The 22,248-nt window shown below is 41.7% G+C and overlaps 1 protein-coding gene across 5 annotated transcripts in view; it reads right to left on the bottom strand.

Annotated features, from left to right (window-relative positions):
- Window positions 1-551: 551 nt before the first annotated feature.
- The window catches only part of YEATS2 (YEATS domain containing 2), a 47,872-nt gene continuing 26,175 nt past the window's right edge, over window positions 552-22,248 (bottom strand). For 3 of the 5 annotated variants that reach the window (XM_035544979.2, XM_035544984.2, XM_035544985.2), the window contains 14 exons: window positions 21,671-21,783; window positions 19,290-19,445; window positions 18,405-18,578; window positions 16,756-16,951; window positions 13,696-13,827; window positions 13,364-13,462; window positions 12,370-12,481; window positions 10,945-11,018; window positions 10,138-10,217; window positions 8,965-9,166; window positions 7,403-7,629; window positions 6,215-6,289; window positions 4,592-4,665; window positions 552-3,793 (listed from right to left, as the gene is read on the bottom strand). In XM_035544979.2, coding sequence (XP_035400872.1) covers window positions 3,685-3,793; window positions 4,592-4,665; window positions 6,215-6,289; window positions 7,403-7,629; window positions 8,965-9,166; window positions 10,138-10,217; window positions 10,945-11,018; window positions 12,370-12,481; window positions 13,364-13,462; window positions 13,696-13,827; window positions 16,756-16,951; window positions 18,405-18,578; window positions 19,290-19,445; window positions 21,671-21,783 — 1,823 coding nt within the window. In that variant the 3' untranslated portion in view covers window positions 552-3,684. The remainder of the gene's footprint in view (window positions 3,794-4,591; window positions 4,666-6,214; window positions 6,290-7,402; window positions 7,630-8,964; window positions 9,167-10,137; window positions 10,218-10,944; window positions 11,019-12,369; window positions 12,482-13,363; window positions 13,463-13,695; window positions 13,828-16,755; window positions 16,952-18,404; window positions 18,579-19,289; window positions 19,446-21,670; window positions 21,784-22,248) is intronic. The other 2 variants (XM_035544980.2, XM_035544983.2) reach the window with 2 other exon arrangements.

The following is a 22,248-nucleotide window of genomic DNA, read 5'->3' as shown; positions in this document are numbered from 1 at the left end:
TTGTCAGCCTCTGCTGGCCAGTCGTGGCTCTGGCAGTGTAAAATGCCTAGCCTACACTCACACCGAGGAGGCCGCTTTTATGGGATTTAGTAAAAACAACAAGTTTTGCAGCATCCTGAAAGACAACCGAGTGTGAAGTCTACTCACAGACAGCCCCTGCAGTCTGAGGAAAACTGAGAAATCCCCTTGTCTTACTTTTCTCCAGTTCTTTTTGCACGAGGTGCTGGTGCCCAGCTGCCAGCAGGGGCTCTGTGAGGAGAGTGTGGGGCTGCCCTGACCTGGACACAGCCGGTTCTGGCCGGTTCTACTGACAGGAACAGCCTCAGCCCCTTGGGCCGCCGTGAGGGGACAGTGAGCGCACTGTGGTAGCAGGGCCACAGCAGGGTGGAGGGGCGGAAGGAGAGGAGGAATAGGAAGAGCAAGAAGTGTTCCCAGTGCCTGAACAGATTCCACCAGATATCCAGAACTAAAACATTAAAAAAAAAAACCACTTATTTTTGTGAATTCTGAGAAGCTTGCTTTGAGTGACAGGTGACAGTCAGACAATCCCATCACAGCTAATAAAAGGATTTATTGTAAACATACGTATCTTACACAATTATACAGTATAATACAGATAACATAAAGGATTTAAACACTCGGCATTACAAAGAGTGGCAATTATTTGTAAAGAGATCTATAACTCATATTAAGACTCTTTACAGGGAAATACACCGTAACATTTCGGCACACACCTGAGCAGGCGTGAGCAATTCCACCACCTCTCGTTCACCTCAAAGCCAATTCTCACAGGAACGTCTCACTGACAGATTTTTCTCCCACCACTTTAAAAAAAAAAAAAATCAAAGGATGCGTTGCAAACATTTCCTACATCTGAAGGACTATAACAAATGTGTTATTTTCTATCTGCTTTTAACAGATTTTATTTTTCTTCAGCAAACTTTATGTATTATTAATATGGCATCTCCTAGGAGAATAACCTGTGGTTGCTAGGAAATGTTATCAGTAGATCTCCACCACAAGAACACCATTAGGAACAACAGGCATCCACCTGCCCACTTCAGGACTCCAATTCTGAAAAACTCTTCCTCATGGAAAAGCAGAACAGAATCACAGAACGGCTGAGGTTGGAAGGGACCTCTGGAGATCACCCAGTCCAACCCCCCTGCCAAGCAGGATCACCTAGAGCACATTGCACTGGATGGCATCCAGGTGGGTTTTGATTATCTCCAGAGAAGGAGACTCCACAACCTGGACACAGGCAAGGAAGCCACAGCTTGCAAACGGATGCCCAAATACAAGCTCCTGCATTCTGAAAAACTGCTCTGGGCACACTGAAATCCCAGAAACTAAGCCCACAAAAAGACGGGGGCTGAAAATGTGTATCATCTCAGAAGATCCTAGCAGAACTGAGTTTGCCAAAAGGCTGTTCCCACACAACCTGCAGGCTGTCATAGCGAGTGACAGATAACTCAGAAATGGCCTCTTTTGTAAAAGCTGCATACAGGGGGGCCTGAACGCAACATGTACTTTGAGCTTGCAACAGTCTACAGACACAGTGTGGGGTCAGCAGCTCCCCAGTTACCTGGATTCCTCCCTGCTGAACTAGGACATAATCAATGCTCAACTCCTCCATGCTGACCTCCACCAGAAAACTAATGTCAGGGCTAAGCTGTGCACTTTTCCTGTGCAGGCAGTCCTGCCACAAGCTCACTTGAAAAAGCCAGGATTACCTTTTGAATCCAGAGCATCTGAAATGCCCTGCATAGGGAGCATCTAAATCCTTCTCTGAATGTTCTTTGGATTTCATCCATCAGTCTCATTTCATAGATTCAAGGACCAGGTTCTGCCACTTGTATTTAAGCTAACTGCAACACCCCATCAGCTCTCATGAACTAAGACGGACTTATCTGCAGACCCTGGTTTTATTCCAGATGGAGAAGAAAGGCAGTATCTCATCTAAGGTACGCAGTACCTTCTGCAGATCAAGAATTGCATTCAACTTAAGTCAGCTCTCCTTGAAGCTTTTAATCACCCTCTATGTGAACCATCTTCCACTGTTCCTGCACACAGCTAGAGTTATCATCACCCGTCTTCTAGCCCAAAAAAAGCACCAAAAGATGACATTTTGAAGATTTCTGTTCCTATCCTCGACCAGGAAAGATAACTGCAGTTTAATGTTTATAAAAGGCTTTGTATTGCCAAAGCACGGCACCAACAAGAGTGAGAGGCCTCAGTACACCCCTGTGAGGTAGGTATCCTGCTCCCCATACTCAGAGATAGGGAAACTGAGGCACAGAGTGATTAAATCAAAGGCCATGCAGATCAGTGACCCAGCTGAGATGAGCACAATGGAGGCTCTGGCTATTTGACCCATGCTCCACCTGCCTGACAGCGCTGCCTCACATGCCTGAAAGCATGAAAGTCCAACAGGGGTCCCATCCGACTTTGCCATGGCTCATTCACACTACTTGCAAGCACCCATGGGGCAGGACTGAGGCTTAGTAGAGGGGGTGGTGGTCAGGGTCTTGTTATGGAAGCCTTCTTCAGAAAGGTGTTGATAGCCAGACTGCAGACATTTCTCCTACACCATCAATGTTCCCAAGACAGGTAAGTGCTGGGGTTAGTAGCAGAATTTCCTCCCGCAGTCAGGATATCAGAGGAGGTCACCTCAAGCAACAAACCTCTCGGTTTTTTGATCCTATCAGGCCTCTGTGTGTTCAGCAGAACTTTACCTGAAGTGGCACTTCCTAATCCAAAGTGATCATTAAGAGAACGCTGTTAAAACACTAAGACTTGTACAACAGAGCTGGTCACTGGCCTTCCACTGTAACACTCCAAAACTTCTGGCAGCCTAGAGAGGCACTTGTTGGGCAAACACAGGATTTCAGCCAGTCCAAGCCCACAGACACTGAATACCGTCCATGTTCTTCTCTTTTCTTGTGCAGAAGTAGCCAGACAAATCCTACAAAGCCTGACCACGGTTTACTCATCTTGACTGAGCATACGCCAGTCTACCCATTCTGTGGTGACTGAGAAAAGTGAGATCTGACCTCCTCTAAAGAGGCGTCAGTAATTTGGTCAGGTTGCACTTAACTGAATAAGCAAACAAGCCTCCCTAGCTGTGTTCTCAGCCACATACATGACAATCAAACAGGACTGGCAGAATTTGGTGCAGCCATCAGCCTTCTGCTCCCCTGCACCCAAACCTAACCAACTAATCAACCCATCTACTCAAACAACCCACCTTTAAATACTGAATTTGAATTTTCTCATATTCTGAGTGCCAAAGCAACTGTTCTGCCCACTGCATGGAAAACCAAATGGTATGTAGACTGCATCAGAAAGCTTAATTTCTTTTCTAGGAAAATGTTCAATCTCATCAATACAGCTGTCATCAGGGGACCAGGACAGTGGAGCCTCTCATAGCTAGCAACTTGACGCAAACTGACAATGTTTGTTCAGCCACTGAACATACACTTACCAAGTAAACACTGACATTTAACAACTTGATTTGGAACAGAGCATCATTCTGTTGCATTAAGGTGCATCTTTAATTGGAGGTAACAATCTAGTAGCCCAATGTTATAAATGTATGTAATAGTGTCCTACAGAAATACTGGATTTGTCATCCCAGCTTCAGTCATATATCCACCTTTCCCGTAGTATCTTCTCTGCTCTATTTCATTGTTCCTCATTTAGTATCTTCATATGCTTGTTTGTGAGGAAGTCAAGAAAGGGAATGTTACAGATGGCTTTGTGAATATTCATCACTGTGATCTCTCTTGGAGTCCTGCAGGGAATGCATCAGAGTGTTTTTATAACACAGAAAAAGACATGCCCATAAAAAAGCAAGTCGTTCAATTTACTAACAGGGAGAAAAAATAATAAAAATGAAAAACAGGATAAAAGAGCATGTGGTTAGAGCAACACACACACACACACACCAAAAAAAAACCACCATTAAAATATCACAGCACAAAAGAACCACTCAAATGACTACGGGAAACATCTTGGGTGCTGGCACAGTAAAACAAAGTGCTGAAGTATTGATTCTTGAGCTTCTGTAGCACAAACTCTGTGTGCACAGTTACATTACAGATATTATATTTATATAGTGCATCTAGGTAATATTTAAACTGTCCATTTTCTCATAGTCTTACTTTTTTCAATTTCATGTTGCCAAACACAAATCAAATGTGGTTCCATGGTTACCATTAAAATCACTCAGTATCTGAGCCAGAAGAGTGTATCAGTAAAATACAGAATATTGAGGTTGCTGAAGTAAGTTGTCTACATGGTGACCTGAACTGGATGAGAGAAGGTCCTTCCAATACAGCTCTGCTAAAACAAGTTATTTGCCTCTGAGCATGGCAATACCAGCAGTCCTGCCTCAGTTTTTAATGTCTGTGTTTCCACTTATTTGCCACTATGGAGCTAGGAGATGGCTAACCCCTGTAGTTCATGCACACACACTACCCCATATCATCTGGAAATCCCTTGCTCACATGGTTTGAACCACACAAAATCTGCCAGAATTCCTCAAGTACTTCAGCCCTTAGTGCTGGCATAAGTAGTCCAAATGCTGTACCTGTTGTGAGGAGCTGTCTGGTACGCCACTGCCAGGGCTTGCCGTAGGATATCACTCATAAGCTGTTCAGTGGCCTGTGACAAAAGGCAACATGGGGTGACAGCATTATAAAAAGAGGAAAGCAGCATGCTATTCGCTAGATTATCAGTGTAACTGATCTGAAATCTGAAAATCTGACTCACTTCAGTCCTGTATTAAATTAGCAGGGGGAAGGCAGTTCAAGATGCACAAGTGACTTTTATTACAATCATAGAATATCCCAAGTTGGAAGAGACCCATAAGGATCATCAAGTCCAACTCCTAGGTGATAAAGCCCAGTGATAAAAACTGAGTATATATTTAACAGAAAGAGGCCTATGGATACACACAGCTCATGACTACAACTGCCCAGTCTGGTTTCTCTCTGGACCCGCAGAGCACACGTGTGCTGCAGGATGGATGGATGGATGCAACGTGCATCCATCTGCACATCGCAGGTGCATTTCCAAGAGCATTTTAGGGCCCAGCCTCACATGCTAGAGCTTGTTTGTAAGTGGCAGATGCCAGACGTTCTCCTGGTACTTGGTATATCCTTGTTAGCCTGGGCCCACCAGGTTTGCATCAAGACACTTACACAAAAACTTCCCATCCTAGACAGCAGATGCACAGCAGCTGTATGCCCTACATACTGGTTTAATCAAGGCTCAATTAAAAGTCAGTTAGGGCTCTCTGCTTTCTGAGCCTTTATCAAGACTACAGCAGAAGTTTCTGGGATTTTTTACTCAGGAAAGCTGGTAATACTCAACAATTATACTGGAGCAATCTGATGATTATAATCTGTATCTAAAACCAGATATATCTATATCTGACTTCAACTATAGTAAGTGACAGTACAGGAGAAGTGTGCACGCAAGTATACATATAACCTGGAATCGATTAACTTTATAAAAGTGATCTACAGCAGACTGTATAAACTGTAAAAAAAAATGCTGTTGTATAAACAACCTAAAAAATCATCTTTGGCTTGAAATACAACAGAGCACTGCTAAAAATAATCTGTATTAGCCTTCAGTCCAAACTTGAGAACTCCAATTCCATGCCGTTCAAAGCTTTAGTAAGAAAGATTCTCTGCTTTTACAAAACTGAATGACAGATGAATGATTTCTTACACAACAGAGAATTGCTACTGACTTCAGGAATTCAGCAGTCTCCCAGTAGAGACAACTCAGGCAAAAAGCAACTCAATGGTATTTATGGAAAAACAGTTAATCCTCCCATAAAACAATCAAGTCTTATTGACCTTTAGCAGATTTTCCCCCTACAGTTCTAAAAGGTAGGGCAAACAAGATGGTACTTTCAAAGTTAAAGAGGAGCCTGTATCTTACTGGAAGTCAGGACGTGCAGATCAGCATCCTGTGTTCAAGCCAACAGACAATTAAGAAGCTGAAAACACACACAGAAATACACAACTCTCTTCATCCAGCTATATATCCTTCTATACACATACATTATATTGACATCAGAATCTGCATCTCCTGATTTCATAAATGCATGTTACTATGGATAATTCATCTTTTTTTTTTCCCCTACCTTACTGGGTTAATACATTTGTAGAAAGTTTCTTATTGTAAAGTGATTTCTTACCTTTAAAATCATATCTTCTATTACCGATGCATAAACATTCTTTTGTACCTCAGCAGGCTGAAAAGAAATCCCTATCTATAAAATACAAGAGGAAAAAGAACTAGTACATCAAGTAACACAACTCACGTTTTGCTACAGATGAGATGGCAATGGTATAATAGAAACAATCTATTATAAAGGGTATTTAAAAAACAAGCAAGCAGGCTCTGCAGAATTTTCAGACAGTATAATATCATGCCTCATTTAAAAGAATTCTGGAGAAAATGAAGCTTGAACATTACAGTAGCCTGCAGAAATGCCTCTCAAACAAAAAAAGAAGCAGATTTTCATTTTTGTTACAGGGAGTCCGCAAAAAAAAAAAGTTGTATTAGGTATTTCGGGTTACAAATAGAAGTCCCATTTTAAAACTGAACATATATTCAGTCCATGTATTCATAATCTTCCCTGCACCTATGACAACTGAAACAGCTTTAAATTACTTCTGGCACAAAAGTTCTGCATCAAAAGAATTTCATCCCCCAGTTCCACTCCCATCACACCTGTGCCCTTGTCACACGTGTAGGAAGAGACTGGATATACTGCAAACCAAGTTTCATCCCTTGATATCAACATCTGAGGCAGAGACAGATATGCTGCTTCTGTCTCTCAGTGGAGAGCACCTTTTCCTACAACCTGAGTAAGCCTCCTCCTCTCTTTCCTTCCTGCTGCTGTGAGGGAAGACCACTCTCTCCCTTTCTTTTGCCCTAATTTGAGTTGGCGGGTGCAGGGGAATGACCAAAAAGTAGAGAAGTTTGCTGTGATCTTAACTTTACTGCATCCCCCTTTCCAGGAGCAGCATCAGTCCAGGAAACAAGCCCAGATCTTTCACAAGATAGGACAGGAGGCATTCCATGCCACTGCTTCTTTTCCCTTACTTCCCCTTGCTTCTGGACTTCCAGACCAATTTTTCTGGTGCTAAGCTTGGCAATGCAGCTTCTCTGAAATGATCTCCCAGCAGCTGGCATGCTTCACTTCTGCCAGCACTGGCCAGCTGAGCATCATGAACCAGAAGGTCAGATTTATCCAGGCCACTTATAAAAACCTTAATAAAGCATCCAGAGGCCCATACAGATGAAAGAAAGGCAACTAAATGAATGTAAGGCCACAACTGAGCAGCAATTCATACTAGCTTTATGATTCACTTATTACCTTCTCTGCTGTGTCCCTCACAAATTCTGATGCAGGCAAGGAAGACAAATAGAACTTCATCTCCTCTTGCTTCTCCTCCTGTTCTTTTTTAATATTTATTTTTAATGGCTCACTGAAGTTGAGAACATCTACTTCCTCTTCATGTTCTGGTTCTCGTTTCAGAAATTGCTGTAGCTCCTCTAATTTTCGGCACAGATCCTCACCACTGCTATAAGATGACGGGCATTCTGAAAAAGAAGCAATCAATTAAACAAATTATAGATTATGGAAAGCTGCTTACAAACAGATGCATACCCAAAATATGGCAAGAAATTGAGGTAAGTGGAAGTTATTTTTGTAGTTCCTACCAAACATATGGATGAGCAGAAACACTAACAGTCACTGAGAGACTTCTAATTATGTCTTTATTACACTCAGTGCTCTCTTATCTGCCCCTACACCAATCAAGAAGACTGTACTCTGAACAAAACCAGGCTCCTAAACATTCTTACAGAAGTTTTTTGACAACTGGCTAGGCAGTCTGATGCTCTTCAACTTGCTTGGAGATGTGGAGTTTTACTACATAGGCACCATTTAACACTAAATCACACCTTTTACATTGTGATGAGTATTATCAAGTTGGTTTTTTGTTTGTTTTGTTTTTAAGAAAAATCAGAAGACAGATTCCCAATGGAATTACAAAAGCGTAACCTCTTCTCTGCATGATCAGCATGAACCAGAAAAACCTCTTATGAAAAGCTAAGCAGTAAACAGATTGTTTTCTTCAAAGATAAACACAAACCTAGTTATTTAGACAAACAGATTAAAAGGTAGATATATGCTTCCTTCAACAATTGCAGTGCAGGACCAGGCTTAGCAAAGACTAATCACACACTTCCGTGAAATACAAGGACTTCAAGTACAATCAGGACAGAATAACATTCAGCTTTAGGAAAGGGATTATCTGAAGGTGAAACAAGGGAGCTTCACTAAAAAGAACGGATGAAACTGAAGATGAACGTTTAATATATTCTCCAACGGACTGTGGAGATCCCAGAGCTAAGCCTAGAGGACTAATGCAGAAGCTATATTACCACCACATGAAGCTTCACATATGCCAATTCACTTCACTTCTGGAGGTAAGTTAACCCCCAGTGTGCTCCACGCTGCTGTTGCCAGACAATCTTTTGTACCTGAAGCTCATTCACACTGTTTGCACAGTAAGTCTTTGAACAGAGGCTAAGCTTACCCAATAATGAGTTTCTGTACCCACTTATAAATGATTGCACTGCAGATCTGGAATCATCTCTCATAACAAATACCTACACTGGGCCTCCAGGGGCCCCAAAGCACAACGAAACCCAGAAGAGGCCCCACAGAGCATCAGTATTTCTAGACACCAGAGACAGCTTCACTTGTATGCTTGCTCTTAGGGTCTCCAATATCTGTTATTCCTGAGTGAATTAAGTAAAAAAAAAACCCTCTCCTAAAGAGACAGCACATGGGTGAGCATACCCATTCTTGAGCCAATTTAACCAACAGTGCCTTTGGCAAAAAGGAATTTTCTGTCCCTGCTTGCTCACCTGGCTCGCTGTCTATCTGTGTCAGCACATCTTCAATTGAGTCTTCATCATTTCGCAGGGTCTCAGGGTCAGGTGGAGTGTAGCCATGGCATCGACACCACTGCACCACATGCTTTGTTTTCAGCGGTGTAATGTTGTGAAACCTGGGGTGCTTCTCTATGATTTCTTGAAGGATCTTCTTCACTGTCATTGCTCGTTGCCACTGTGACAAACCAAAGAGAAACAGCTCATCACATTGGCTGAAGTGTTTAAGGCTAGATATGACCCAGAACAACAATGCAGGTTGCAAGGAAAACAAAAGAATCATGATTTTCTCAGAAGTCAGAATGACAAGGAAAAAAAAAAAAAAAAACCAAACGTGGGAGATGGTCCTAATCCTGTTATCTTTGGCAGTTCTGGACAGGTCATTTAAACTCTTTCTCATCCAACCAAAACCTCAAGAAAGAGCAATATACAGGAGCCCAGGCACACTTGCCTTGACTTGAACTGTTTCCTCTTCCAAATAACATCTTAAGACGGCATAATGCAAACAATCCACTACAGCAAAAGATGCTTCTTAAAGTTTTGGCTAAACTCTTTTTTCACTTATGTTGGTGACAGCAGATTTAATCAGTTTTACAATCTTCCTTGTAAAAGTCCATAGCAAGATGATAAAATTGTTAAGAAACACAAGGAAATATAACAACCAGAATACAAAAAGATCCAGATTAACTGAAATATTTATCTCTGGTGAACAGACAAGCTATGACATAGTATTTCAGTACTAGTACTCTCAATGCTCTTCCTACAGGAAAACAGCCACAATCCCACAAAAACATGGACAAAGTATATTGCAGAAAATTCACAAGACCATACAATGCCACAGAGGAATGATGAGAACCAAGTGTTAACAGGACAGTTTGCAAAAATTCTGAATTTTAAGATGTTCCAGAAGCGTCTTACTTTGATTCAACTGAAAAGTGACCTTCTGAGTCCCTTCTGTCTGAGAAAGGCTCCAAACAATAAACTGGATCATTAGCTGAGCAGAAATTAGTGTGTCTCGTGGTAAGGAATGCTTCCATTTAAAATACAACAGACTGCTTCAGAAAACAAGAACAACCAACAAGGCAGGTTCTGTAATTCAGAAACCTCTCTCATGTCCCTAATGACTGCTTATAAAACAAAGAAGATTACCTCAGCTGCCCTCCTCTTCCCAATATTCCAACTGTAATACTGTTCCACTGAACTGGCACAAAAAGAGCTTGCATCTTCACCTAGAAAACACAAAGACAAAAACAGTATTAAATTTTAGTAGGTGAAATAAAATACATCCTGCTTACAATGTTGTCTAGTGAGGAGGAAGGAGGAAATGTGTTTCTGCTTTTAGGTTCAAGGGCCATACAGATGTTGTGCTCACTCACTCTGAGAACACCACAGAGGTGTGCAGCACCCAATGTTCTTTGGATGCCGAAACAGCATCATTCTTGGTCAGGATACCCAGACATCTGTGGCTATAGGCTGTTTTAAGTTTTCTCTCCCACCCCTGAACTGTAATGATGTAGACCTCTCAGTCTGTCTTATTGGTCAAACTCTCTTCCTTTGGAAGACAGAGAGACAGATAGATAGACAGACAGATATAAAAACAAAATACATTCCAATATTGAGCTGTTATCATATTTGCAAGTATTTCTGAAACCCAGGCATTAAAAAAATAGCACATCTACTAAGGAGAAAACCAGGGAAAATGAGGACCTACTTGCAACCATTATGTGAGGAAATACAATCTATTTGTAATTGAAAAAGTTAACTGCTTACAGCTTTACTTGGCTTTATTGGAAGAACCTAATTCTAAGTGTCTTTAGAATAACCCATGGAGTAAGCTCTCTAGGAGAATGGCTTCATTTCGTTCCGTTTTTCATTAATTTTTCAGCTACGGAGTATGCGAGGCATTCTGTTGATACATTGAAAATAGAGAGCAAAGTCTTTTCATGCACTGCTTACTTTTTTCAGCAATTAATGGAACCTTCTTCACTATTGCTGTTAAGAGCTGCTGGATGTTCTCCAAATATTCTATGCTGCAAAGGATAAAGAGAATCACAATAAAGAATACTGTTGGAAGTAATAAATCAGACGCAAAAAGTTTCAAAATCACTACATGGTTTAATGCCCCTAGATCCAAAGCATTACAGCAGTAATAGTGTGAGGATAAACTGTTATGCCCCAGTTTGGAGAAGGTATTTCAAGCAGCCCTTCCTCTTGCTGAAGCATCCACACATGAAGCTGCATTTGTCAATCTGAACAAACTGAAGACTGAAGGTTTTTTTAAGGGGTAAGAAGCACCTATTAGTGCAGGCTGTCCCAGTGGGAACACGGGATACTGCATGGGAAGCTTTATACTCCCTGCTGCTGCTCATCAGCTGGCTCTCTCTTAAAATTCCGTAAGAAGGAGAGGTTCCTGTTATAGAGAATGGTTGCACTCAGTGGCTCATTTGATGCCAGCACTTTTGCTTTAACATTAAAACTTGTGCTAATGGGAGTTTAGGTAAATCTCACTTAACCAGTCGTACTGTATTTAACTGATGGAAAGTACACTTCTGGCCATCTGTTTCATACAGCTGCAACGAAGACAATTTCCACTGTGTAGTGACTTGATATTTATTCCTGTCTGCTACACATACCTTCCATCAGGATAATGTTTACAGGGATGTATCAAGACAACGCTTTTCAAAACATGGAGACGGGGAAATATGCCACTGAAGAATCAAGAGCAGAAGGACATCCTACGCATTACAGGAAATTTCCAGAGAAAAACTAAAAAATTGCAAACTGAGTTCTGGTGAAATACCACTGAAAAGTACTTCCAAGAACATCACAAATAAGGCACTGGATTTCACAGAGTCCAGTGAACTAATACTCCAATGATATTTATCATCTAATTCCAATTCTGAACTGAGAAGCCGTCATATTAAGTAATTACAGAAGTATATGATCTTATGAAGACTAGAGAGGCAAGAAGAGAGACAGTTCAACTTATTTCAGATGCTCCCTTTTACACCTGAATTTCACTGTGTACAGTTTGGCCTCATTATAAAAACACAGTGGCAATGGGAATTGTCCAAGTGTTGGATGATAAAGATATCTTAGCAGCTCGAGATTTTAGCAAACCCCAAAACAACTACAAATATTTATTGCCCCCCACCTTTCCAGGAGCCCTGAGTACAAATCCATTAGGGAAGACTTGCAACACTGCCTGAAACAAACGCCATCCAACAGGATTAGTACTGATACAATGGTGTATGTAACAGAAGATTTTACATTGTATTTCTGAGTCAAACTTTTAACAATGCTGCATGCATCCCTAGAGTCTCCTCCAACTCCCCTGGAGTTTCAAAGACCAGAAATCCTTACAAAGAAATGAACAATTACTTGATAACGTAATTCCCAAGTTCTGAACTCTCTTCTGTTTTTACTGCTGCTTGACCTTCTTGAGTACCCACAGAGCTGCAGTTTTGTCCCGTTGAATCAGGCTCCATCTTAACTTCAAAGAAACAGAACACGTTTCAAAAGAAAGAGCACCCGTCAGCTTGATAAATAATGTCTTGAGTAAGACTCCAATAAGACTAAGTGTCTTACATATTAAATAACGTCACTGAATTTGTTGTTTGCATTCTCCTTTAAACATGAACAAACCTGACCTTGTGAAGAACATAAGCTTCATCTATACTGCAGGAAAGCCACAAGAACATGACCAGCTCCCCCTCCAAATCTCAACATGATGACATCCCTTTTAGAAAATATGTATGCACATCATCAATTGCCGAGGTTTTGCATATGACTGCATGATCTAAACTGAACTGCTTAAAAATGTGTGCTGGCCTTTTTTTAAGCAAAGAGCTGGACAGAAAGCTAATAACAATTTTAGCTACTAGTGGGATTTCAAATTGTCACCAGTGAGCTCTCACATCTAGGACAGAACTCTGCCAAGGCACGAGCAGGAGATGTTCCACACCCAGAACAGCCAGGCAGTCTGGTCATTCAGCTGGGAGGGGAAAGACACAGCAATTCTGCAAGAATTGGACTTTCAGTCACTATTTTGAGGACAGCAGTGACTGTGATTAAATACATGCTGCTCTGTGCTTTTCTGCAATGATGGATTGAAATGATCAATGTTTATAGTACTCAATAGTAGTTTTTCAGAATATTCCCTTTCCTCTCTGTACTTGCCTATGCTTTCGGCTTTGTTGAGGGGGAAGTCACTGTAAATTTCCCAGTCCCCAGATGTCATTGTAAATTAATTCAAACCCTGCTAACAACAGAAATGAACCCACAGTCACAAGATCTAATTTCAGAGTCAGACCACTTGCATAAAGCAGCACTGGCATATTTCTAGTATTTATCTTACAGAGAAATTTCTTGTTACCTTTAGTAACGGATACCGTAGAGGGACTCGGGACAACTGTACTTGCTGATGTGACAGCTGTAACAGCTGCAACTTTGCTGGTAGAAAGTGACTGTATCACTGCAGAGGAAATAAAACGGACACCAAATTAAAAAAAATAAAAAACAAACTTTGGTATATAACCATATTCAGAAGCAATAAAATGTTTGCAACACAAAGTTTAGGGATGAATTTCCTTGCTACATTTTCTTCTATCTCTAACCTTTGGACCAGGTATGCCAACAGTGACGAAGAGCTACCCTGTGTCAAAGGGGATTTTCAAACACCATCTGTCATCCTCCTCTGCCCTTTACCTTTGTTCATAGGCATGAGTATAGTCTGAACACCTCCAGAAGCTGTGTTTACACCGAGCTGTTTAAGCTGGCTGGGAACTGTCAGAACAGCCTGCTGTGGACTAGACTGATTTGAGTGGATTTTTAGCAACCCTGCAAGAAGAATGGAAGACAAAACGTTAAATAAAACACACCATTTTGTTTATCTCCAGTTATTTCTCTCCCTTTCTGACTGAAGTAGGATGGCACATAAGCTACCACTGCCACCGTCTTAACAAGCCACAGTTCAGCGAACTGCCTGTTAAAATTTTTACTGACATGGATGACTCCGAAAGTACTGAGATGCATTATATGCTGCACAGCACTCTGACATTTGTGAAGCAAGTTCCTAATTACTTAAGTAATCTTAAGCAAAAGTTGATGTAAAACAAACCTTTCAAATGAAGCAGGCTCAGCACAGAGTAAAACACTCTTAATAGAGCAAGACAAAAGCAGTTAGAGCGTGACTCGCAGCTCTCCTCTCCTTTACTTGTGCTCAAGCATCTGGTAAGCCAGTGAATGACAGCTGTCGTACTTACACAGCCCCTCTCACCTCTGCAGCTCAGCTTAGCAGCACCCACTGCAGTTAGCAGAGCAAAATCAACCATGCTTTAACTAAACGATGAACCCAAGCCTGGGCAGCCAGTCTGATGAAGAATATACCTGAACTGAGCGTCCCATGTCTTTCTGTTACAAGCACTCAATGCATGCATCCATAAGGATGGCTGATCAAGCTATGAAGCACATTAAGGGGGGGGGGGGGGGACTGAGTTAGATAACTGATTTTAGTTAAGTCTAGAAGAACAAGCAGGACATTGTGATATTAACAACATTAACAGTGGCAGCATCCAGTGACTTTGGTGGAAGCCAACATGGCTCCAAGCTGAACCACGGGGCAATGACTGAGGAGCACTCATCTCCTGTTCCCCTAGCTCCCTCATCCACAGTGATGACATCCCAAACCACCAAAACCAGGGCTCTAATACTGTGATATGGGACTATGCTTATCATTTTTATTAGTAAACTGGCTATTTCCTATATAATTTTATTTAATGCTTTGACTGAACAAACTTTTATTCAGCTTTTGTTTTAGAAAACTGCAAACAACACGCTTCTTAGTTTCGCAGTGGTAATTTTATACTCACAATTTGTTTCAAGAAAGTTTCTATTCCCCTTACAATCCATTACTATTGTTTAAGAAATAACTGCCTTCCAAGTACCAGACGTGCAAGGTCTGATGAAAATGTCCCTTGGTTTTGAAAGATACGTAACGCTGGTCAGTTAGACAATGAACACTTGGCAAGAAGGCTAGCCTAGTTCATTTTTAAACATTATAGAACTTTCTATTTGAGATTCATTTAAATAAAAAATACTATATTTTTAGAATTAAGTATCTGATGCCACACATTTTGGCAAAACCTTTTCTTCTGCCTCCAGCCTTCTCAAATGTGCAGCACCACAATGCTCAAGCTCAGTGGCTGCTGGCTTCCTCTTTGATGCACTGCCCCCAAACAGCTCTTACAGGGATGTTAAACAGTAAACCAAAGCTCTCTTTGGGGACAGTCAGTCTTCAGCAAGCATTTAAATGTTCAGGGCTTCACAAGTTTCCTTCCAGAACAGTTTCTCACACTTCAAGAAAGTGTTATCATTTTAAAGTGTGGCTTGGGGGATGTCGTAACTGTGTGATGCAAAGATGTGTTAGGACAGCATGGCAAAGGACCCAAACTGCAAGGCAAGTAAAAAGGGACATTTGCAACTATTCCTATTAGCCTGACAGGGAGGCAACACTGCCCATTGCAAAACAACAAGAAGATCTGAGATTCTTTTTGAAAAGTTGCCTTTAAAAATACAGATGTCAAGAATTCTAACATAGTATTCCCCCCCCGACACTGAAATAACATGTTTTATAGCAATTGCTTCTTTTGGGATTCCTGAATTTGCTTTTAATAATGAAGTCAGTGTCTCAGACTTAAAAAAAAAAAAAAAAAAAAAAAAAAAAAAAAATCTAGATGATATTCTTATATATGGCAGCCTTAATCAGAAAGCTATTTAGAATGGTGTATTTCCAACAAAAACTCTAGCTGCTTTGTTTGGAAAGAAGAAAATACTCAACTGCTTATTGCAGAACTGCAGCAGTCTTTACAGCTTCTGTTGTTTATTTTCAAGCTTTGGAAAACAGTGTGATGAAGAAAGGAAGAGTTTGGAACACTGTGTACAATGGAAATGAGAAGAGCTGCTTTAAAAAGGGACTGCTAGATGGGCTCCATGTCACTTAACTTTCTCTTTTTGTATTTGTTTTGTTTCCCCTTAGTAAGGGGCCATTTCAAATGAGTATGACATACCAGCAGGTAAATTAGAAGTCAAAATGAAGACGTCTAATGTTAACTCATGATACTAAAATTAAACCTGCTACATTTGCTCTCCATAATACAAAATAAACTGGAAGACTATGAAACTGAATAAGGAAAACACCCCTCTACCTAGAGGCAGACCATCTTTATTGCTCTATCTTTATTAAGTTGAAAGATTCCAGATCAAATCCACTTTGCTGTACTCAACAGATTATGACTTTAAAACATTCATTAACCTTAAATCAAAACCTCTCTTTTTCCAAGCCAAAAAGAGCAGATGCAAAGTCTCAGAGCCAAATTCTGCTTATGCAACTTCTCCAACTTCAGTGGCAGTTCATTTTCACAAACTGAATCAAGTTTATAGTACCTCTGATACCTTGAACAAGCAGAATGCATCCTCTACAGAGGATTTGCCATGAAAACCTAAAATCCCTCTCCAATACCAGTAGGCAACTTGCACTGTTACTCGTATCAGATGCAGTCAATGCACTGTATTAGGATGCCAAATTATTTACACATCTCTTTGGCTAAGCCAAAAGTTATCCTAATAAGTTACGTTTTAGAAAGCATGACTCTACTTTCACCGTTCACAAAGGCAGATGATTCCACATTCTTCCTTTTACAGCGAAGACATCTAGAGAACTTGTACACAATTTTAACTTTCTGTAGAAAAGGCATGAAGGGAGAATACCTGATACTGCAGCTTTTCCAGTCACAGGCGTTGGTGTAGTCACCAGAGAAGCAACACTTACAACAGTAGAAGTAGCAGTCTTATTCACTACTGATGAAGTAGACTGGCTCTGGTTTATACAGATTTGGTGTTGTCCAGACGTTTTTGCTGTAGGAGCTCCAGAAGATGACGAACTGGAACCTGCATTATCTATTTGCTGCATAAAGGAGGAAGACAGTGATAACATTCCTTGTAATTTCACAGATGATTCAGCAATAAACACAAGGAGAGAATATCTAGAAATAGCAAAAGCAGAACTCTGTTTTTCTATCGCTAAGAAGAAAGAAATTTACAAGCACTTATCAAAAAGCCCATATACAATGATATACAACAATATGATATGCAGAGAATGGAGACTATTTAAAGCAGAAATAACATGAAATTGTGCACACAGGAACCGCTACCACAATTGCTGCGATGGTATCTGGAGCTAGGTCCCTTAACTCCAGCAAGCAAACCTCCAGATGAGATATCTCACAACATTAGCCACAACTTCTTTGACACTTATCAGCTCAGTCCCCAGGCAGATCCTGGTGTCCTGGCTGCTGTGTGGCCTAGGCAGGGATAGGTAGGCCAACAGGGTGCTAATAACTGTCATTGGGAAGTCAGGTGGTGGTGGTGACTTTGGGATAAAGAGGTTGGACGGAAAATTGGAACCTCTGCAGCTTCACTGAGAGCTGTACAGAGTAAGTAGCATTTAAAGCAAATTTCAGTATTTTCACCAATATGTGCTGTGTATGCCAGGGTTCAGCTCTCTAAGGGAAGCATGGCCTCAACTCTCAACTTGTTTAAACCTTTGCCTCCCCACAGACAGAAGCAGGAAGACTGGGAAAGCCTCCCAGTGAACACACTTTCCTCTTTGCTGCCTCATCCCCACCTCATGAATTCCATCTCCACTCCTGGTGGACAACCTGTACCAACTGGACACACGGCTGCATGCCCCCCTCACTCCAGGAACACAAATGTTTTACTTTCAATCTCACTTCATGGCAAAGCATCCCATTCCTATGCTGCACCGTTACGACTCCTCAGGGGTAGGGAGGAGTGACATCCTTTGAATGCGGTCAGAACCAAAGGACCATGAACCTTGGCCACCGTGAAGTCTATTCACAACAGATTGGGCACTGAACATTGTTGAGCCTGTGATCTCAGAGGAACAATCTACATTCTAACTACTGTTGGCTTTCACTGGCCTACTGGATGTAGATCTTCAGGCATTTTACATTCTTCTGCAAATTTTTGTGCTAGTGACAGATTTGGTGTTTAAAGGCTAGGTAGCCCAAAAATCTCATCTGTATGACTGCAAAAGCTGTTTCAGATAAAGCTTTTCCTGCCTACCTGAATTTTAAAAGCAAGGAAGTGCAAGTTTTAAGTTTCCCTTCTTCCCTTGCTTCTTTACCTATTTTACATAGAACAACAAGCGACTAATCTGCAAAGGAGTTAGTTTTGTACGCAGCACCAGAAAACAACTAAAAAGCAGATAAACCAACAACGCTGATTGGAAGAAAAACCACCAATAGATCATAAAGCAGAAGTCATCCTTTCCTGGGGATTATACTGGGTAGGGTGCAAATGTCATCTCCTAGTATGTTGGCCAGGTTGTTTCTCACCTGTGCCACCCCATTTGTGGGAAGGGCCACGGCAGGAGCAGCAGCTGTGGTGATAACACCTCCTGATACTCTCAGCACAGTGGTACCAGGTTTGGAGAGCTGGGATGAGGCAGGCACTGATTTCAGAGACCCATCTGATATTTTCATCAGTGATGTCTGTCCACTGGGTGCAGCCTTGGAAAAGAAATTCAGCATAGGGTAAATGATATCAACACTGTATCTGTTGTTTTTTGTTTGCTTGTTTAAAAAACAAGATGAATGCTTCTTATATTACTGGAAAATATTTTAAAATTACTTTTTTCAATGAAAGAGGCATTCTGGGACAAGAATAGTTGGAACAAAATTACTACCTCAAATTCAAATTTATCAAGCTGTAGAGAGGTTTTTTTGTTTTATTTTTAAAGCCTACTGATTTTGAATTTTGGACGGTTTTCTGGCACTCTTGGTGAGTTTGAGTTTCACAGGGACTATTCAGAAAAGAAGGGTCTTTTGAGTGATCTCAAGATGACCAAGGCCAAAAATTTCTAAGAGATGTAACAGGTGATTCATTTCTAAGGTTCAAATATTTAAGCAGATTTTTGCATTTATCTGTATTCACTCCTCTAATACTACATCATTAATAAATCCTGGAGCACATTTAAAAACTAGCAACCTAAGCTTATAAATGACCCACTTTGAGAACATCAATAAAGCTGGAAAACTGTGGTCCAATATCTGCATATAAAAGTACACCTTTGTATGCTTTCATAGTGCAGCCGTAACTGTAACTGTATAAAGAAAAAACAGACTACGAAAGGGGAAGCTCTCATAATGTGCAATTGTGGTTCCTATACTTTATCTGTCAAAATGCTGACCAGTAAGAGAAACACATCGTTTGCAAGTTACCTGTGTAAATAAAGCTGTTTTCTGTCCAGTTATCACTTTTAATGCTTGTCCTTGTGTGGAAGATGTTCCAACTCCGACATTGCCCTGAACAACAGATGCTGGCGTCAGCTGCTTCCCAGAACTTTGAGGAGAAGGTTGGCCAACCAGAAAGGTGCCCTGCTCCAGAAATAAGTCAGGGAGGTCAGCGTTTGAAACCACAGTTATGAGTCAGAAATCTAAGAGTGACAACACTGCTACAGCCTGCAGCTGTAGTGGAACAGCAACATCTGCAGGTATTCTGTGATGCAAAATAATGCTTTAAGCAGGTTTTTGACATTCTTTCTGTACTGCAATAATCACAAACGCTTGAATTAAAGAAGACAAAAAAAACCTGAAAAAAAAAACTCATCTTTGCCGATCCCACTGAAAGGAAGCCTCCTCTCTGTCCACCTTCCAAGGGCAGGAAGCACGCCAGTGCCCCAAAACATTCTGTCTTCTAAAATAATGCATTGTTAATTACAACGGATGATTCTGCACCCAGAGCGAGACATAGCCGTCTTGGTGCAGAACACTTTCGAACACAAAGGTAAAGGTGAAAAAGCTACAGTTCCCTATATACTCAGAGGCATCCACTGCAATAGAATACACATGATGCTCTTCAGGTTTATTCTTTGTGACAAATACTGCTTAACCTGCAAGATCAGAGAGGCTACTGCCGGGCTAGGCAAAAAAAATGTCAGAAATCGAACCACTGTCACCTTCTAGCTTCAAAATGCATTTAGTCACAGAATCATCTAGGTTGGAAGAGACCTCCAAGATCACCGAGTCCAACCTCTGACCTAACACTAACAAGTCCTCCACTAAACCATATCACTAAGCTCTACATCTAAACGTCTTGTAAAGACCTCCAGGGATGGTGACTCAACCACTTCCCTGGACAGCCTATTCCAATGCCTAACAACCCTTTCAGTAAAGAAGTTCTTCCTAATATCCAACCTAAACCTCCCCTGGCGCAACTTGAGCCCATTCCCCCTCGTCCTGTCACCAGGCACGTGGGAGAATAGACCGACCCCCACCTCGCTACAGCCTCCTTTAAGGTACCTGTAGAGTGCAATAAGGTCACCCCTGAGCCTCCTCTTCTCCAGGCTGAACAATCCCAGCTCCCTCGTCCGCTCCTCGTAAGACTTGTTCTCCAGACCCCTCACCAGCTTCGTTGCCCTTCTCCGGACTCTCTCGAGCACCTCCATGTCCTTCTTGTAGCGAGGGGCCCAAAACTGAACACAGTACTCGAGGTGTGGCCTCACCAGAGCCGAGTACAGGGGGACAATCACTTCCCTAGCCCTGCTGGCCACACTGCTTCTTATACAAGCCAGGATGCTGTTGGCCTTCTGGGCCACCTGAGCACACTGCTGGCTCATATTCAGCCGACTATCAACCAGTACTCCCAGGTCCTTCTCTGCCAGGCAGCTTTCCAACCACTCATCTCCCAGCCTGTAGCGCTGCTTGGGGTTGTTGTGCCCCAGGTGCAGGACCCGGCACTTGGCCTTGTTGAACTTCATACAGTTGGCCTCAGCCCATTGGTCCAGCCTATCCAGATCCTCCTGCAGAGCCTTCCTACACTCGAGCAGATCGACACACGCACCTAACTTGGTGTCGTCTGCAAACTTACTGAGGGTGCACTCAATCCCCTCATCCAGATCATCAATAAAGATATTAAAGAGGACTGGCCCCAGTACTGAGCCCTGGGGGACTCCACTAGTGACCGGCCTCCAACTGGATTTAACTCCATTCACCCACAAAGGTTATATACTCAGAGATCAGCAAACAGAAATCACAGCTAGATCTGGAGGTGTGCACTCTAACAACCTACCATCTGAAGCCTTGCATCCCTTTCTGTTTCACATCCTTATTTAGTTGTTGCTCTTTTCTCTTCATTCACCTACAGTCAAGCATGGATCCCTTCACACAATCTTCTGTTTTATCATTTTTCTTCCTTTCTCAGCCTTGCCATTTCTCTCTAATAACTCTCCTTTATTCCCCTATCTATAAGGCTTTCCTAGAACTTCCATGCATCCTATTATGTAAGATGGATCTTCTAATATTATTAGTCTTATCACCTCTCCTAGTGTGGAGACCTTGCTCCCCTGCCATCACGGGCTCTTATTTCACCACCCACCAGTTGCCCTGAGAAAGTGCTCCATGCTATTTTCTCAGCCCACAAGGAGCCAAGCCCCAAGGGGGTCCCACCCTGCAAGGGGAGGTAAAGTGCAGATATGTGCAAATAGCTATAGCAAGTAGTAAAGCAGATACCTGGCAGAAGAAAAAGAGGCAAGCGTTGCTAGAGAGATTCAATGCAGCCTGAAATACTGAACTGCTTCTATTAATATGCTTATGCTACTGACCTGGGGTGTCTGCTTCAGGATGTAGGATGTATAGGTGAGGTGCTGTGACAAGTTACTGCTTGTGCTTTGGGTTCCTCCTCCTCCACTATTCGTAGAAGAACCAGATTGGAGACCTGTAACCAGAACAAAAGGCTTGACTCTTTGGTAACCAGACAATGTCAGTTGCTGAAGTATTCCTGTATACACAAATAATTGAAAACAGATTGCAAGATGCTTGCTGTACCACATTATGTAACCGAGTAATATCCAGGCATAAACACCGTAATTACCCGGTACAGCACAGTTCAGAAGTGCTGCTGTGCTCTCTTATAGGTCAGCAAATACCATGAACAAAAGGAGATATAGGGGGGGAGTAAGGACTGGTGGGCATGAAAAGCTCATTTCAGGCTGATGTGAAATTTCTATTGACGAAAACACTGTCCAACAGGTAAACTGTTTTTAATCAGTCTTTTGCAGGTTATGAATCTGCAGCAGAAGCTCTGGAAATACTCCAAATACTAGCTATGCTGCTGGTATCTACCTTCTTATATATTAAGCTGAATAATCTCTCCTCCTCAGTGTCAGTATCAGAACTATGA

This window comes from Cygnus atratus, chromosome 9 (genome assembly GCF_013377495.2).
Source record: "Cygnus atratus isolate AKBS03 ecotype Queensland, Australia chromosome 9, CAtr_DNAZoo_HiC_assembly, whole genome shotgun sequence".
In the NCBI taxonomy this organism is placed as follows: Eukaryota; Metazoa; Chordata; class Aves; order Anseriformes; family Anatidae; genus Cygnus; species Cygnus atratus.
The sequence above is the reverse complement of the archived record's forward strand: the minus strand, read 5'-3'. Positions and strand labels throughout refer to the sequence as shown.